This window comes from Opisthorchis viverrini (genome assembly GCF_000715545.1).
Source record: "Opisthorchis viverrini unplaced genomic scaffold opera_v5_225, whole genome shotgun sequence".
NCBI classification, from domain to species: domain Eukaryota; kingdom Metazoa; phylum Platyhelminthes; class Trematoda; order Opisthorchiida; family Opisthorchiidae; genus Opisthorchis; species Opisthorchis viverrini.
The window spans coordinates 134,970-153,168 of NW_008751883.1; the positions used below are offsets into that span (position 1 = coordinate 134,970).

An 18,199-nucleotide genomic window follows, 5' to 3' on the forward strand; every position below is an offset into this window, starting at 1 on the left:
GAGAAGCTGATGTCACGCCTACGCCACAGGTGAAGTAGGTTCGCAAAAGATGCGCTGGCCTTCCCAATCCGGATGGAAGTATCATCTTTCGCGAGACCACCGGGACTGATACAGATGCCCAGGTAAACAAATTTGTCTACTACCTCAATCGGTTCATCCGCATGCATGAGGCTAGGGTTTGTGGTTATAAAAGGTGACAATGATGATGATGATGATGATGATGATGATGATGATGATGATGATGATGATGATGATGGTGATGGTGATGATGATGATGATGATGTTGATGATGATGATGATGATGATGATGATGATGATGATGATGATGATGAAAAATATTCTTTCTCTCTTGGCGACTATCTCAACTATCATGCATCAACTTCGCTCCAGAATCTTGCGGCAAACTTTCCGCTCCCGCTGGCTAGAATTTTGTGCGTCCGGTTTCGAATTTCTCTCTACTCGTCATTTTAGTAAACCTTAGTTCATTAACTAGGTAATCAGTCGCCCCTACAAACCCAGAAGAATTTTATAACGAAACGGCGTTGATTCAGTTCTCCAGTTGAGCAACATCTCGCTAATTATTATCGTTTTGAACCTTAAGTTAGTCATTCGGCCCCAAAGATGCTTCTGCATCAAAGGTAAAATTTTGAAAAGCCTTAAATTAGCGAAAAATTTCATGAAACACTCAGAGGACTATTTGGGGGAAGGGAGGAGTCTCGGTGAGTTGTACTTCAACAGACAGGTTTGAGGAACCCGGTGGCTTGCATATCTCCATGTTTCACTGAGTCTCGCAGCAGACTTTGTCAATGAACAATAACTACAGATAAGTGAATCACAGGAGTTTGCATACAAAAGTGATACCATAAGGCAGCATTGGGTTACAGCTGAACACAAAAGAACTCATTTCTGAGTGGAGCCGAATATCTGTATCGTATTTATGTGGAATAGTTCCTAAACGAGAAAAAAATCAATATCAAAGATCGCGCGTCACTGCGTGTGAAAATGTAGTCTTTTTAACGCTTATTTTGCACTTCTACACACTTTGGGGTTTACACAAAATCCTTGCCTTTTTATCGCAGAGAACATACTACTGATGCTAAATATAAGTAGCCAGGATCCCGAGTGAATGCTGTACGGATAAGCAGTATGCATTTGCCATGCTCCAGACCGAACGCCTAATTTAAAATTTCTGCCTCATTCACGTTTTCTGTACAAGCAGATAGAATTCGTGAACAGAATGGAGGTAGACAAGTGTATCAAAATAATATGGCCATCACCTTCTCAGAACTTCGGTTTGAGGAAAACCTGTGGTACTGGTGATTAACCAGCGTGGTTGATGGAATTCAATCGTCTATTCACAGTTAACCGCAATATTCGACAGTCAAGAAGACATCTACTGCCATGGTTCTCAAACGATAGTCACATGTCCGATCGACCCATTTATATGACGGATGAGCTGAGCGTCATTCACGAGAAAATGTTGGTAATATTGGTGAAGACCACTGGGCAAATCGAGTGATTTGTATCACACCGCTGTTTACGATAGTAGGGCGCATTACGTTACCAACCTTTTCTTCTGAGGTGAATAAAGATTACTATCCTTGAACAGCCGAAGATCAAGCAAGCTTCCTCAGCAGTTGCATTGGCGATAACCAATAAAAGATCACTAGATTGGAATATCGATCGAATTTCAACGAATACGATCCATGTATCCGCTGATATTATTCAACACGCCGTACGAACAAGCTAAAGAGACTACCAGGTTTCCGAGAAACACATCCAGTAGACCTCTCCCGCTAGGGATAACACATGATTTGGTTCACCATTTTGTTGGTGTTGCTTCGTTGTTTGCCCGGGACGATTGTGACAAATCTTAGATTTAAAAACTAGAAATGGGTGAATCGATGAATCCAACAATTTTGTGAAATTCGTTTTCTTGTTTGACCATTCCCTGTTAAACTTTTCAGGTACTAGCTGAGATCTGATGTCAACCCGACAAATGGAGTGCTTGAGTCAACTGCTTACCTGCAAGATCCACAATAAGAAATTGCAATGGTCGGAGACGCAAGTAGAAATGAAATTTACAAGTCCAAAAAGAAGGAGCTGTTGATGCAGTAGGCGAAAAATTTAAAAAGACGTGTGATTTGTCAATAAGCTTCACGTCCCACCAAGTATCTCCTGAACTATGAAAGGGAGCGTAAAGCCTAAGTGGTTGATAACTTTGCATTCTTATAAATATTCAGACGGAATGTGGAGGAAATGCAAGAAACAATGGAGAAAAACAGGTCTCATATCTACTACGGCTTTGTGGTCGAGCCTTACGTGCTCCAATGACTAGGCAACATTCCTTGGCCGGGGTCTTTGCAACAGATCAAATTAGGGGAGAGCGTTGATCAGTTGTTTACCACGTGGCACATTTTTAAAGTACGATGTCTGCATAAAGAGCTCAGGCTCGGCCCCTTCGTTTCTCCTGACTCCGTGACTATACGATAAACGGTCTTTTGGTCTAGTCAAACAATATAATAGGGCCGTAGTATGCTCTATAGTGAATAGTCTTCCTACCTGAATCTAGGTGTCACTGTTCGTAAAATTGAATCATGCTGACCTGTGGTTTAGCACATCCTAGATAACTGATTAGCCGGCCTTGAGTGTGGTACTCAAACGGAGCGGCTAAAAATTCGGGGAACAGTTCAACGATCCCATCTTCAGTCTGAAAAAGTAATATTGCAAAGATGAAATTTTAGTCCGAATTCGCCTTCCTAACCATTGCCAGGAATAAGAGAGTAGGTTGAAGTTTCCGCCTTCAAGTGGCTCAGTTCACCTGACTTACTGGCGGCCGACCTTCGAAAAAAGTTTTTTTACTATGCAGCGGCAACCTGCATGTGCCGACCGAAACGTTGCATCGTCAGGGTTTACGAACATCACCTAAAAGCGTGACTACCCGTCCTCATCTGTGACCGGCAGATGTGAGGTTTACCAACCAGCCGACCCCTTAAATTTCGACTAGATGCTTTCAAGTGCCACTCGACCCCTGTTTCTTTTGTCTTCTGTGGTCCCGGTTATAACGGTCACCCTTGCTCCTCTAGAAAACAAGCCAAAAACTGTTCTTGACGTCACACGTTCGCCCAGTAAGCAACCTAACCAAATATCACATACAGCGCACAAGCTGTTCGCCTATGTTCGTACTTAGTAAGAGTACTACGTTCTTACGTAGAATGAATGGGATTGGTGGTTTGGAACGAGGCTTAAGAAATGTTAATGGTACTCGGATATAACGACCAAGGCTTCCGTCCGTATGATTCTATATTTCAAAGAATAAGTGATCAGCTAATCGGAATAAATCAATATGAGATTCTCTCCTTAGCTGCAGTTGCCATTACACTGTGTGGTTTGAATGAATACGGTGTCGGCTTGGCTCCTATCAGACGATATGAGTCCTCGCGGCAATGTTCAGAAAGAGATACACTAAAAGACGGGTCCTTGAAGTTCTTTTGAAGCAGAATCAATAGAGTAGAGATTACGGGAAAACTGGGTTGATTTTTGGACGGTTCTGACAGTTTATTCTTTTTGCTGTAGTAGGGAAGAATCTCCCTTGTAAGTATGCGGAACATGGTGATCCCCAGCTCGGTTTGAAGAAGGCAGAAAGAACAAAACTTCCGTCGAACGAATTCAATCTCGTCGGCCACAATAGGTATTAAAAAGAGTAAAATGAAACAAAATACAGAACTAGTTCCCTGATTCACATGGAACTAAACTGTAACTTGACTGGTCATTAAGAACAAGGGATATTCAGGGTTATTTTCAGCTCTTTCTGAGTAAACAACACAGGCTTTTGGCGATTAATCAATATTACCTCAAGGAGATTGAGGTCATGGGGACTATTGCTTCCTGCTTAGACCTAGGAAGAATAGTGGCCGAATATACCCGTGGTAGTCATGTAGTCATGAGAGAAGGTAGTGAACAGAGCTTGTTTTCTGTGATTGTTGTTCTTGCCTAGTACATCACAAATTTATATGGCAGCAGAAATCAAATCAAAAAGGTTAAGATCGAGTATCCAAAAGAAACCTGTGCGACCTCTGAACTTGAACTGGCCTCCGAAACATCTGGTCCCACAAGTCTGTCTGACACTGATGTCACTTACCTGATTCCGTGACCCATTCCTCATCCAACCCCCCTTCCTTTGATTTTTATTTCTCTAAAGTGTACGTAGTCTCGATCTTAACCTTTTCCACGTGATTTCTGCTGCCATATAAATTTGTGATGTACTAGGCAAGAACAACAATCACAGAAAACAAGCTCTGTTCACTACCTTCTTCCTTCTCATGACTAGGAATAATAGTAGAGTAAAACTCAGTCTGCCGTCTGGACCAAACGCCTGATAATTGATTACCTAATTATCAACTCCTTCCAATTTTGATCATGGTCAGCCAGTAAAGTGTGGATTCGTTTGATAGGAATTCCTTTGCGGGCCATTCTGGGCGTCGGTTGGTTCTACCGATGTACGGATCTCCACAGTTGCATGTGAACTGGTAACTGTAATGACCCTTTGATAAAACTGATGTTGAGGCTTTAATCGGCGGCAAAGTCATCACCCTGTGTGCCCTGTTAGTGCTCTAGTGTGACGTAATTAAGTTGATTATCAGAGGGATAACAAGCACTAACAAATGTCTGTCTTACTAGAACGTGATGAATACAATAGTTGGATGCACTTGACGAAAAATAGATAGAATGCGAAAAGTGGAATAAGCTAAAAGTGATAAATCGTCTGAGGACACTTGTTGCGAGTTTCTGAGTGAAGTTTCGGACGCGGGATGTATCTTCTCTGCAGTGTAGCTCCTACACGTGTTCCGTAGTTAGCCGTGGAGACTTGCGGAGCTCTGTTGACTTCCTGTCCTGCTCGCAATAGTGTGTTTGGCGGAGTTGTATGCCTGTTTATTGTGTGCAGTGTGAAGAGAAGGGTGTCCCTTCGTGTTCGAACATGAATGCAGCTCGACCTGATGTGTTGAAATGAAGTTCGTAAGACTGGCGCGTGACGCAAGTGGTAGCCATGTCAACAAAAAATGGATGAGTATTTGTAGGGTACAAGTTGTCGGCTAAGGTTGCAAATGGGACAGGATTTGTCACGTGGTTTGAGTTTTTGTGACGCGTGACCTGATGAGTACCCTCTACAGCCCCAGGTGTTCTGCATTTTGCAACATTTGTCTTCGCAGTTCAGTCTCCAAAGCGAAAATTGGTACACCAGATATTGTTGGTGATCAAAACATCTGGTTAGATTTTGCAGCAAAGGTGGTGTTAAATCTGACAGGTTCTCTACAACCTTACTTAGACGATTGGAGATGAAAGGGAGGCAGCGTCCCGGAATAGGCAGCGCCCCGAAGTTAAGCAGCCACTGAGTTCGATGGAAGTGGAAGCCCGTATGTAGAACAGGAATTACATCTTGGCAACAAAAATTGTCATTACATATATGCGGACCAAAGGACGGAGTGCTCTCAAGCGCCTTTGAATGATGGGTTTAGGACTTATATTGCTAGTGCAGACTGGGACGGGCCCTAGCTAAAAAGTTCACAAGCTGGACAAACCAAACATGTCTTCAGTGTCCTTCTGGGAGTGAATGAATACTTGTCTTCATCAGTACAATTACACAGGCGTTCTTACTCTGTTTTACTTTGGTTTGTAACCCCTTTGTCCACTGGATTGCGTCAGCTTCAGTAAGTACGTTGATGCCACTGGGAGTTGCTTCCTCCAGACGTTAACCTGAAATCACAGACCGGATTAAGCAAGGTCCTTGAGAGTTTGCGAAAAAGTTCACTTATTTCCCGATTTCGAGCTACTATTTTCCTGGTCGTTGGTTTCGCGGTCTGATTCCAAACGTTTCATCGCCAGTCCAAGTGACATCATCCGTGCGTTATGAGGTAAGCGTAATGAAAACCTTGTCAAATGCTCATCATTAATCATGATCCAGAACAGGCCTATCTCAAGGCCTTCTTAGACCTTAACCTCATATTTTTGCTCTGCTTTAGAAATATTTTCACCAAAGTCCGATGACATATTTCTTACGCTTTTAGAAGTTGCACGTCCTATGTTATCCCCTAAATCCAATCTAACGTGTTCCTTGCTGGATTTCCTTTTTGGTCTCCTGTTTCCCGGGCTACTCCGAGAAGATTACTTCCTTGCAGTTAGGTGATTGAAACACTCCCTCAAGAAGAGTAGAAGCCTCATGGGTGGTTTCGAAGTTGACAAACACCTTGTGGCTTATTGCAAACCTATCCACAGAGTCTTGTCTGACCGTCAACCCAACCAATCGTGTTCCAGGCCACATCAACTTTCTAGTACGACCTTTTGCCCTTAAGGTTCAATATTCAGTTAGTCCGGACCTATTGCTTGCCGCTCCTCTATCATTCTCTCAGTTTAGGCTGCATCGAAGACTCTTTTGTCGCTACTTTACGATTATATTTATGTTTGCTTTATGCATCCACTTGGAGTGGGTACGTAAACCCATCTTTTGCTTGGTTAGACTTGAGTAAACTTGCTAAAGCCTGACGAAACAGGATCTGCTGGCTCCAATCTGGGTGCATGTGAAATCATGCTGTGAAGATAGAGTAATCAATCGGATAAGGCAAGTACAGCAATGATACGGCTTTTGCGAACTGATTCGAGAATCCTATGAATAAGTCTCGAATTGACGTGACCCAGAGCCAAGCTACTATCTGTCTCTGCCCCAGATACCTGATAGATCCGGAAGTTATATTCCCTTACGCGATGACTGATAATGCAAGGTTCACCAAAACTCTGACCGATCTCACTGTCCATGGCTTACCGGGTAAAGATAATAAGACGACAGGACAAAATCAACAGTGGATTTTCGACAAATGATTCATCAGTCAATCACATGTTGTGTTTTACCACGAACCAACGCATCGATATCTGTAATTTCAACTCGGCTGAACCTTGAGGCGTACACTGTTTTGGCCTGATGTTAGCAACAGATCCGTTTACAATTGCATCTGCAGGTTTCTGTCCGATTAACGAATAAGTTTAAATAAGATCCAGGACTACTTTGATAGCTATCAACAAATCGCCACAGGTGGTGAGCTATCCGTGCATTTTCATTGACTTTATGAGGCAAATGGCTTCTTGGTGACCGGTTCAAATGGATTCTTCGACGACGCCCATGTCGCCCATTCAATTGAAGAGTTTCATTTAGGTTCTGTTTTCAGCACACCTTAGTTTCCAAAAGTTGTTTTATCCTTTACGTACTAGCTGCTTTACGTATGCCACAAGCTAGCAATCCGGTTTTGAAACTCTCACTTTCAAATGCAGTTTTAAACACATTTGCAGGAACAAGAATGGTTAGCTGAATTCAACCTGGCAACAAGGGCTTGGATGGTCCACCTTCAGATTATCCTACTGAGATACAGAGTGCAGTTTCGACAACAATTTATTGAGCAAAATTAACAAACAGCAAGGCTGAGGGAGGAATGGAGCAGTATTCATGCGTAACAAAAGTCCGGAACCATAAAAAAACAAGCGGACCAAAGAGAAAGAACTCACAGCTAGTTGTTATCAGTGCTTACGATGGTTAGCTGAGATCACACAAGAAAGGTCGACAACAATGGCCGCTTGAAGAGCGGAGTGAAAAGCAACCTTGTAGAAATGACAATACGAAGCAGTGTTGTACTGAGGACGATTTACATGCGAAAGTACTTTTTATCCGTTCCGTCAACCACTGGATCGGTTAGCCCAGAGCTCATAGGTTTCAATCAAACAAACTCACACACACTGACCCTTTAGGTTGGGAATTAGTCAAAAAATCGGCTTCGTTTTTGTCGAATGGAGGTCTTGATAAGGTGATTGTGAGATCCGGGCGCTTATGGAACTCACAGGACGATTGCGGTCATTAGATTATACGCAGTTGGTAGCCAGTAGACAGTAGGAGCAGACAGACGTGGGCAGCAGATGATGTATTGAAGACTGACGGGAACGGGTTACTCAATAATGACGCAATCAGCAGGGGTGGAAACTAGTCACTAAGGCAGCAGGGATCTATACGGGGGCAGTCAGACAGTGTGAGTTGACAGTACAGAGAGATAACGGTGCGGAAATCAGTATGTTTGGGATGTGAGGGACTGTCTTTCGGTTGGAGGCGCGACGCGGCAGCTGGGGTCACGTGACAATTCAGATTGCGCAGTTTTGTCCGTTTAAAACAAATCTCGCCAAAGGCTATTGGCAGGTAGGGTACATGGGTAATACAAAATAATAAACCAATCCGGATGTCAGGTTGGTGAAGTGGATAGCTCATTCACCTACCATTCGGGAACTCTGGATTCGGTACCCGATCGGTCCACTCTTCCGTCGAAAGGGACGCTCGAAAATGGGTACAGCGGAGACGAATTTGCAAGCAATGACGTACGGGAAACAAAATATCGACATCAGTTCCTGAGGAATAAGCAGATCTTAAGTAGGAATTAAACAGAGGGAAAGCGAGCAGCAAGGAAACAAAGCGGCTTCATAATAAACGGGCGTAGTCACGTTACTCATCGGTAGTCAGAAAGCAAGGAAAATTACCGCTGTTAACCGTTGATTCACAGGATAAAGCAACTTCGCCCTATTTTTTGCATGGTGATCTTCACTGGTAGGCGATTGTGTGTCGTCCAGTCCCTTGAGTATCATGAACGAGAGATTCATTGGTCGTTGGTTAGGTGGTCGTTGATCTGTTCGCCAAGCTGGCCCAGCCTGAATTGTCACGTCGCACTGTTCTCAGAAACGCATAAAGATACTCTGCTTACTTGTGAGTAAAATAAAACGTTCCATCAAAACCATACGAGAAATGAGCGAATATAAATGTCCTCACAGTTTTGAAACGGATCGGATTTCCATGCCCTGCACACAGCTGAGCAGTGTGCTTCTCAAAACAATAGAACGGCATTATCGATGTAAAGCTACCCGCCAGTTTCCTCTCTGACAGACGGTCAGAAGTGGTCAGTAAACAGCATGACTTTGAGATGCATGTCACAATGACCAAGATACAGCACTGCTTCAGTCGTTTTGTGTCCCACAACCAGTTGACAATTGTTTCCAGTTTGTGTGTCAAAGTCTACCAAGGGAGGCTTGAGTGTGGTCGGGACTCTAAGTGTATTTGCTCCGATTTACTGAGTGATCCAACTTCGGGAAGACCTTCATAGTCGAAAGATAACCGTAAGCATTAGTGAACTAGCTAATCGGTTAGCGTTCCATTAACACAAAGTGACTGACGTATATGTCTAAAAATTGGTACCAATCATGAACCCATAGACAGTTGTCAGGTGAAAAGTGCTGCCTTAAATCCCCGAACGACTCCAACTCAAGATATCTTGATAGGGATAAGAAATTCATCAGCACGATTCCCCAAGTACCTTGAGAGCAATCTAAGTGTCTTTAGACCAGTTTAAAAGAACAAAAGAGCGGGCATCAAAAATGCGCTCAACTCAGTGCGCTTTTCAATGCACATGAATCGAGTATCGTAATTTACTGATACAATGAGTAACACTCCTTGGTGCATATATTAATGGAAGCTAAATTCATTCACAGGAAACCAAGCCGGGCGGTTTGCAAGTGAGAATGTGTAGAAACATTCACTGAGGATTATTTTGATTCAAACTTATTGGGAAGTTAAAAGCAGCGTGTGCGCTTTAGCTCTAATTTCTTGTGGGGCGTGACCAAAAGGGTGGTGACTTTCCTGAAGGATGGCCACGCCATAAAAAATACGCTATAGATGATGGACAATGCCCCTACTAAGCTCACCCCAGTTAAGATGGTTATAATATCTTATTCAAGCTTGTCTTTACTTTACCTTACTTCATCTATACATTTCTGCGCTGTTCGTTGACCACAATCCGTCAGCAACAAAACAAACTCCATGGATTCAAGAACACATACGGCGCCGCTCATCGAACAAGTTCATATTTCTTCTGTCGGTTATTTGTAGTACGCTTTACCATAAACGATACGTTCGACTTCACTCAGGCTGTGCGCATGTTTGTCGGCTATTGGCCATCTAGCCTTGTATTGATCGTATCCTTTGGTGATGATTACTCACTGCCCAGGCTGTCCTGAATCTCTGATCAGTTTTAACCTCCATTCATTGAGGCCTAGACAACGATCGAATTCATCACGTGCCCCAAACATTTCTTCTGTCGGTTGTTTGTAGTACGCTTTACTATAAACGTTACGTTCGACTTCACTCAGGCTGCGCACATGTTTGTCGGTTATTTATTGGTCCTGATCACATTGGTCAACTAACCTTGTATTGATCGTATCCTTTGGTGATGATTACTCACTACCCAGGCCGTCCTAATTCTCTGATCAGTTTTAACCTCCATTCACTAAGGCCTAGACAACGATCGAATTCATCACGTGCCCCAAATTGGCTGAAGTCCGACATCCCAGCATAGATCTATGCATGAAGTTACTTGAAGATTGTGTTCGAAGCGCACTTCTTGGGTGATCCACATTGTGAAGTTTACACTGCTCAACCCGAACGCTTCCCACGTTCAGGCGATAACTTAAATTTTTGCAGGACTTTACGAACTACTGGTGATATCCAGAGTAGCCCACTTGGGTCTCTCGATCGGGCGGCTACTCTCTATTTACCTAGTCCTGAAACCGTAAACACTCACGGCAAGCTATTGCTTTTTAGACTGTCGTTCTTGCGTTGTATCGATTTGTTGGGTGTGCATTCCGAACTGCATGCTGTGGTGTGCGGTTTGCCTTCTGAACCCATAAAAAGTGGAAATAAGGTGGATTTCGCACGGATATTTTATCTTATGGACTTGTTGTCATGGGTGAATGGAGAGTTCAAGTAGACCAAGTCGACAAGTGGGTAATTAATATGATTTTCCCCCGACACTGCAAATTGTCACTTCACTGATGTCCTCTGGAAGTGACCACCCACGGGGTTATCTTTCCATCTTACTTGGAACGATTCCTTATGGACAGAAAACAGCCTTACTTGAAGTTAGCTGAATGATGAGATGGCTAGACAAGATCAGCTGTCAAGTTGAGGTGCATAATGGTGACGGAAAGTGGACGTCCTGAGTAGCTCAGTCGATAGAAATTCCGCTAGGCAGGTGGCAGTTTGGCGTTTCACATGCTTCCTTAAGTGTGTCTTTTTGTTCATGCTATGCGTACTTGGACGTTCTATTTCAAGATGAGGTTTCTTGAGAAATCCAGGGTAATATTTCTCGTCATCTACGAAGTGGTATGCACTTTAGGTGACAGCAAGAGGGCTGAGTATCGTCACTTTCTATGCTCTTTCTTAGTGAGTAAAGAGACAAGTCATCAGTAAAGAAATTTGCTCACGCGATCTCCTAGGAATAAAGAGAGCAATTTCATGAGAGTCTTTTTAGCTATATTTCCTCTAATACAGTGAACCCCTTTGTACTTACGCCTTTACAATGTTATTTTGCGTGATTAACAAGAAACAGGGAAAGTCATCATTTGAATGATAGTTAAAGTTGAATCACATCTGATATGATTCATATGATCATATATGATATGTTGCTGATCATTCAAACAACACGAATAGTACAAAGCAGTCAAAGTTGAATACCTCAACAGACCTTAGTTTAAAAGACTAAAACATTTTGCTCCATAAGATATCGTCCAATCATTTGAGGCTAGCACAATCATCCAATCATTCGCTCATGAGTAAACCGAACTCAGAGCAATTTAGTGCAGTGGTCTCCGGTGAACATCCAAAAAACTTTCAAATGGTACGTTGTACAGTGCGGTCAAATTTGTGTTTTCTGACCGGAATACTCGCTGGGGTAATTTTACGACAGTTGATCAAACTATGCTACCCGGTGTGCAACAAATCATCTATTCTAATCAGAGTAGATCCCGATAACATTTTGGACGAACAAAGGCGGGTGTATGGTTTGTTTGTTTGTATATGCCCAAGGCCGCTTACCTGTTGTATTCAGTGATCGATGCATCTATCGCCCTTGCAACCAAAGGTCTTGCCAAAATTCTGTGCTACATTAATACCTATCCGGCAACGCATCTGAGTCGAGCACTCCATGTGAAGCTCACTTGGGCAAGGAAATGCAACAAACATCTGTTCATGAGCAGTGAAACCGATAAAGAGTTGGGTGCGGTGAGTAAGTCCCAGTCATGGCTGTAGTATACAGTGTAAGAGTACATCTATATATAATGAAAATAACGCCACTACTAATCACAATAATCGTCCAGATATAACACCTTTTCGGCTCTTAGCTGCCCTGCCACCCGAAGGACGGATAAGGACTGAAATACCGTATATACGTAATGCACTACTCCTAAGGTTGATGAAAATTCTTCAGCAGCCCATGACCGGTTTCGCCCATCTTGGGGCTCATCAGGTAGGCGCAGTCTTCGAGTTTCCGTCAAACTTAGGTTCTACTTGAAACAAAATTGCACGAAATTGGCAAAATACACTCATTTGCAAACAGATTTTGTCTTGCGAGAGACTCACCTGGAAACAAACAATCTCTCGCTTGTTTGTCTAATTTACCCAAGTCCAGACAGGAGCAGTCGAGATGCCGAGGCTGGGTTCGAACCACAGACATTCCGCCTTTAACCGATGAGTCCTTCCAAGCTCAAAAACTCTTAGGACAAAACAGACTTGTCTCCCACACCGCGAACATCAATCCAGAAGGTGTCGGGTCCTTTCGTCATGGAGAAAGCTGAAATAACGTTTTCTCATTCGGTGCTCGTTTAAAACATTCGTTCATATATGCTGCCTTAATCTTCAGTCTGAAACAAGTTTCCTTCTTCAGCTGCTTGTACGTTTTTTAACTTTGTGAAATACAAAATCCCAGAGGGTCTACAGACTAATACTCTAAGAGACAAGTGGCAAAGAATCCGACCGTTTCTTTTGTCCATAAGCTGTATCAATTACTACAGAAGTGCATCAAGAGGACAATCGTAAAGTACCAGCAGTCTGGACGAGATGACTCAGTGGTTAGAGCGTGAATTTGCTGACCGCGAGGTCCGCGGTTCGAATCCGACCTCCGTCTCTCGACTCTCTCTATCTGGGTTGTAAGTATCCCAGCCCTCGTGCTTTCTTCTGGTAGCATGGCAGTTGGGCACCGAAACAATTTTACACCTGAACAATTTTTTTCACCAGTCTGGACATCTACCGTAGTTGCAGCAATACCAATGTCCACATGATCTCCGACCTTAACGGAACACATTGCTTATAATATTGCTGAAAACTCTTTGATGACACTCGATCAGTTTTTTCTTCTCTTTGAATCTCATCAAATAGTCACAGTATCTGGGTTTCCGTTAACTGTGTGTCCTCCGCACCATCAAAATTTACAAATGGGCTTATTCTCACAGTCACCGACTTGTGTTGAAACAACCAGCCGCGGGACACGAGAGACTTATTCTCAATCGGTAACAAAAGCCGCCAATGGGAAATCCAACATCAGGTCAACCCATCATGTTGACTGACCTAGATGCTCACAAAAAACCGTTCTTCAAGATATTTCGTTCATTTTCTTGACTGTTTTACATGAGTGGCATCTAAGTGATATTGGAATCATGCCGATCTCGTTGTTGGAACCATCATACTGCAACCTGGTAGAATTTGGTCAAACCACAATGATTATTCCTGACAGACTTAGCTTTCGTTTAGCCGACCAGAAAACGAGGTTTACAGTGCGAATCTAGTCCAATTCTAGACGAGTTTGCCGACAAGGATGTTTAAAACCATCCACTAATTTGACCTCCTTTCATATTGCTGGGAATTTTGCCTGAACGGTGACCGAAAGGTGGCACTGCTTGAATCTTGGAGAAATATCCCAGCCGGTCTTGAATATAACCCGGTGTGAAGCGGTATCAGACGTCAAGTGAAAGTGAGCGTGCGAGCCGACCGTAAAGTATGGTTGACACAGAAAGCCAAAAAAATGGAAGAGGCCCAGAAATCCGGTAATGTCCGAAGATTATTTCAGTTGATCCGTGCGACCAGACCCCGGAAACCACCTGTGAGTGAAACCATCAAACATCAGAATGGAACGACCATCTCGAATAAAGAAGAACGCCTCGACCAGTGAGCTGAATACTGAACAACAACTGTCGTGGCTACCAGCTGGAACTCATCTATAGCCCACAGGTGAAGTAGAACCCTGGACGGTTAACGTGGAACCACCTGCGGTGCCGGAGGTTTACGACTGCATATGTTCTCAAGCGCCACCGAGTTCCTGGTCCGGATGACCTCCCACCCGCACTGTTCAGAGACGAGGATGAAGTCCCCAGTCAGCGCTTGTCTGATCTGTTTGTTTGCGTTTGGGAAAAGGAGTCTGTCCCAGACAACTCGGGAGAATCGGTGATAGTGACCCCTCACAAGGGGATCAGCTTGACCCCGGTCGTAACGAGACTGTTGGCGTCAGCCGTGCTTCGTCGCCTTGCGGTGGAACGTGGGACACTAACTCGAGGACAGCAAGCGGGATTCTAGCCTGGTAGAGGTTGCATTGACCACTTCGTCACACTTCCTCAGGTGCTAGGACAACGCCATACGTATAAGCGTATGATACGTTCTTTGTATTCTCAGACTTCCGGACGTGTAAGAGTGTACGGAGAACTCTCCAAAAGCTTCCGTACACAAAGCGGTGTCCGTCAGGGATGCCTACTCTCTCAATTCCTTTTTAACTTCGTGATCAAAGAAATAATCAGGCGAACGCTGGGGGTCTCCAAAACCCTGGTGTTCAAATAGCCCGTGAAGAAAGCCTTGTCGATCTGGAATATGCAGACCTGGAGGGTCTCCAAAACCCTGGTGTTCAAATAGCCTGTGAAGAAAACCGTGTCGATCTGGAGTACCCAGACGACATCGTTCTCATCTTCGAAGGGGAACAGAAGACGCAAGTGTTTCTGGATGAACTGACAAAGTCATCTCGTCCTTTGGTATGCAATTTGCACCCACAAAGTGTACTGTCATGTTCCTGGACGTGCGGTCCCTGAACAATCCATTTACAATCCAGAGAGAGAGAGATACTGGAATTTGTGGAGCGTTTTACATATCTTGGGAGTTGTATTAGTTCTGATTGTAGTGTGACAGGTGAGGCGAATGCACGAATCTGCAGGGCTTGGGTCGTGTTTGCTAATTTGAGATACACGTGGCGTCAGTGTGGTCTATCCCAGAATTTCAAGGGAAATGTGTATCAAGCTACAGTACGGGCTGTTTTGTTGTATGGCTGTGAGACTTGGCCTATTCGAGCAGCTGACCTGAGACGTCTCCAGGTGTTCGACAATCGTTGTCATAGAACCATAGCTCGCGTGGGTTGGTGTCGTCGAATCCGTAACGAGGCAGTTAGAAAGCGCGTTTTCGGTTGTGTAACGGGTACTTCCATTGAAGAATGTGTCCAGTACCAGAAGCTGCGTTGGTTAGGACATGTGTTGCGTATGCCGAACCATCGTTTGCCAAAGACAGTGCTGTTTTCCATGCCCAATTAAGAGTGGCGCAAACTCTTGACTTGGCAGGAGAGCATGAAGGAGATCACGAAACGCTTGGGTGCTGTCGGTGCTACTCGCCTTCCAGGATGGGGTCCGCGTGGTCCTCACTGCACCTGGTTGGAGACACTACAAGATATGGCCGCCAACCGATGTCACTGGCGTTCTTGTTGTCAGTTTCTATCTAGATTGCCTGAGTGAATTTCTGGAAGTGTATTAATCTAGCACCAAGTTCCTTCCTCGTCCACCTTTATTCTTTTCTTTACAATAAGGCTTTCAAATAAATCATAGTTGTACGGCATTGAAGCATCGGTGTTGAACACTGATGTCATGCTGCCGATGATGATGGTGATGGTAATCAATTCCAGAAGCCAACGGGTAAGATTCAATTTTACTACGAGAATGGAATTTGTACGACAATTAAGGATGATGGTGATGGTAATCAATTCCAGAAGACAACGAGAATGGAATTTGTACGCCAATTAATTACTCTCTCATTGGCACAATATGTTTGAAGTAAGTTGATATGTGAACGAGTTGTGGAAGTAAGTGTAGAATTTTACACTGTTCCCCACTGAGTGTACTCCAGTGAAAAAACATGAATTAGTCTCAGAAGTTGGGTCTAATCGGGCAGCCTTTAACTGGACGAAAGTAATGAAGGATTCAAATGAAATTTTGAGCTGTAAGTGAAGCTAGTCTATGCTGAGACACCGGAAACAATGCGCGGCTGTCTTTTCTCCTTGTTGGGGATCACTGACGATGCAGGTCTGTCCAACCTGTAGAAAGAGTCGAACCTGCTACCCACAGGCCACTCGTTCGAACAGCTGACCGTTTAGGCACGAGCGACTGATCCGTTTTCTTCTTTCCATACGATGTAACTGTGTTTTCTTGAAGGAACATACTACGTGCAAGGTTGCTGAAAATTCGTGGACGAATTTTATGAACAAAGGATTCAGATGGGATCCAGCTAAGTGTACCGTTTGAAAATGAATCTATTTGACCAATCATCCGTTCTGTTTTCTTAGCTAAGTGGACATCCTGTTCAACGTAATATCGCGACTCCGTATACTCTAAAGATCATCATTTTTGCTTTGGGCTAATATACATAAGTAATCAAACAATCAGGGAGACTTACTTCTTTTAACTCTTACTGCTTAGAGCTGAATTTGCAGCACAATGAGAGCCGACAACACTTGTGGTCTAAAATGCAAGCGATTCTGCGCCATGTGAACCGATATCGAGATGAATACGATTATTTCTACAAATCAGACGATGATGCCTATGTTGTTGCGGAGAATCTACGCACCGCGCTCACACATCTGCAGCCCACAGACTTGTTTTTTGCTGGATATCCATTTTATGTGAGTTTAAAAGGTTCTCGTTGGGATTTACGTGTAAAAGCAAGCGGTTAATCATGAACAATAAACTTCCCGTTACATGAAGTAGTCACATTTGCAGCCTAACTGTTCCACAGTCGTACCAACTGATTAGGTAATGTTTGCTGTCTTTACGTCATCTACGTTTATGTGCTCCGTCCTTGACGGTTTTCGTAGTCAGTTGCTCATGTACAACGGACATCTTTAACTGTAAATCACGTTCATCTCGGTCCAGACGCGACAGTATTCTAGATGTTGTGTTTTCGATTCCAACAATGGTCTCTGAGCATAGAAATTCGTTGTGTAGTCATTCATGAATGGAGAAGACCTGAAGGTAACGACGGTTTCGAATTCCTGAGCAACGAGCACCAAGGTTAGCAACCAAGCCGGCAAAACTCCGAACGAATGGCTACGCAAATGTGCTCAACGGTTTTCGACAAACGGTGAGGTACTCCAAAAGGCAAGCACAGCCGATATGGATCAACAGTCAACGCGTGGTCGACTCGTGCATTAAAACAAATTCACAGTTAACCAAGGTTATGGTACAAAAAAATAGTATAACCGAAGCGGCAAAAACGATTTGCGCGGTAAGGAAAACAGAATATATGAATGTCTTGTGTAACTAAAAATAGGATTCAACTACACCGGTCCAAAAAAGGGGCGGTTCATTTGAATTGTTGACCGGGGAAGCAGTCTTTCAAGATGGGAGGCAATTTTAAATATACACGAAGTTGCAACACTGAATCACCCCCCACGAAATCATATCAGAAACCACCCTAACAGAGACAGCCAGGTATAAAGTGACACTCTTGTGCCCCCTTTGAAGGACCAAAATCTAAAAGTGACTTATGCCTTCTTACGTACTTCTTATTGAAGGGTATTCCGTGAGGGTCCTAATGTAGGGGTTCTAATTTGAAAGTTGTACTTTGTTCCCAGTGGGGAAGCATGGACACAAGAACAAATCAAGCAATTCACAACTCTCGTTCCTGTGGATAATCCTCCATAAAAATGGCTACTTTATAGGAGAGAAAAAACATCTTACTGCTTAGTTTGGATTGGGCGATCGAAACATGCAAATAAGTGGTCTATAGTTCTTAAGAGGAACAGTATCTGCCGAAATTATCGGACTTTTACGGTGCTGTGCAACGAACCCATGGTTGGCCACAGTGTGATGCATTACCACTCCGCTGATCGTCGTCGCCCGCTGATTCGGCACGGCTGCCGCCTCAATCCATCGCGACAGGTGTTCTGTCATCATCACGATGTATTGGTTCCCACTGGTTGTCACCGGAAAGGGGCCCATGACGTCAACTGACCACAACTCGCCGATTTCTGAGACAGGAATGGGTTCCATG

At 43.8% G+C, this 18,199-nt stretch overlaps 1 protein-coding gene across 1 annotated transcript; it reads left to right on the forward strand.

Annotated features, from left to right (window-relative positions):
* Positions 1-8,143: 8,143 nt before the first annotated feature.
* On the forward strand, positions 8,144-13,875 carry T265_14620 (hypothetical protein; the record flags this gene model as incomplete). Its single annotated transcript, XM_009174450.1, has 4 exons — positions 8,144-8,230; positions 8,278-8,406; positions 11,939-12,133; positions 13,828-13,875. Coding segments are annotated over 4 exons (459 nt in total), but the record flags the coding sequence as incomplete, so codon positions are not given.
* Positions 13,876-18,199: the final 4,324 nt, after the last annotated feature.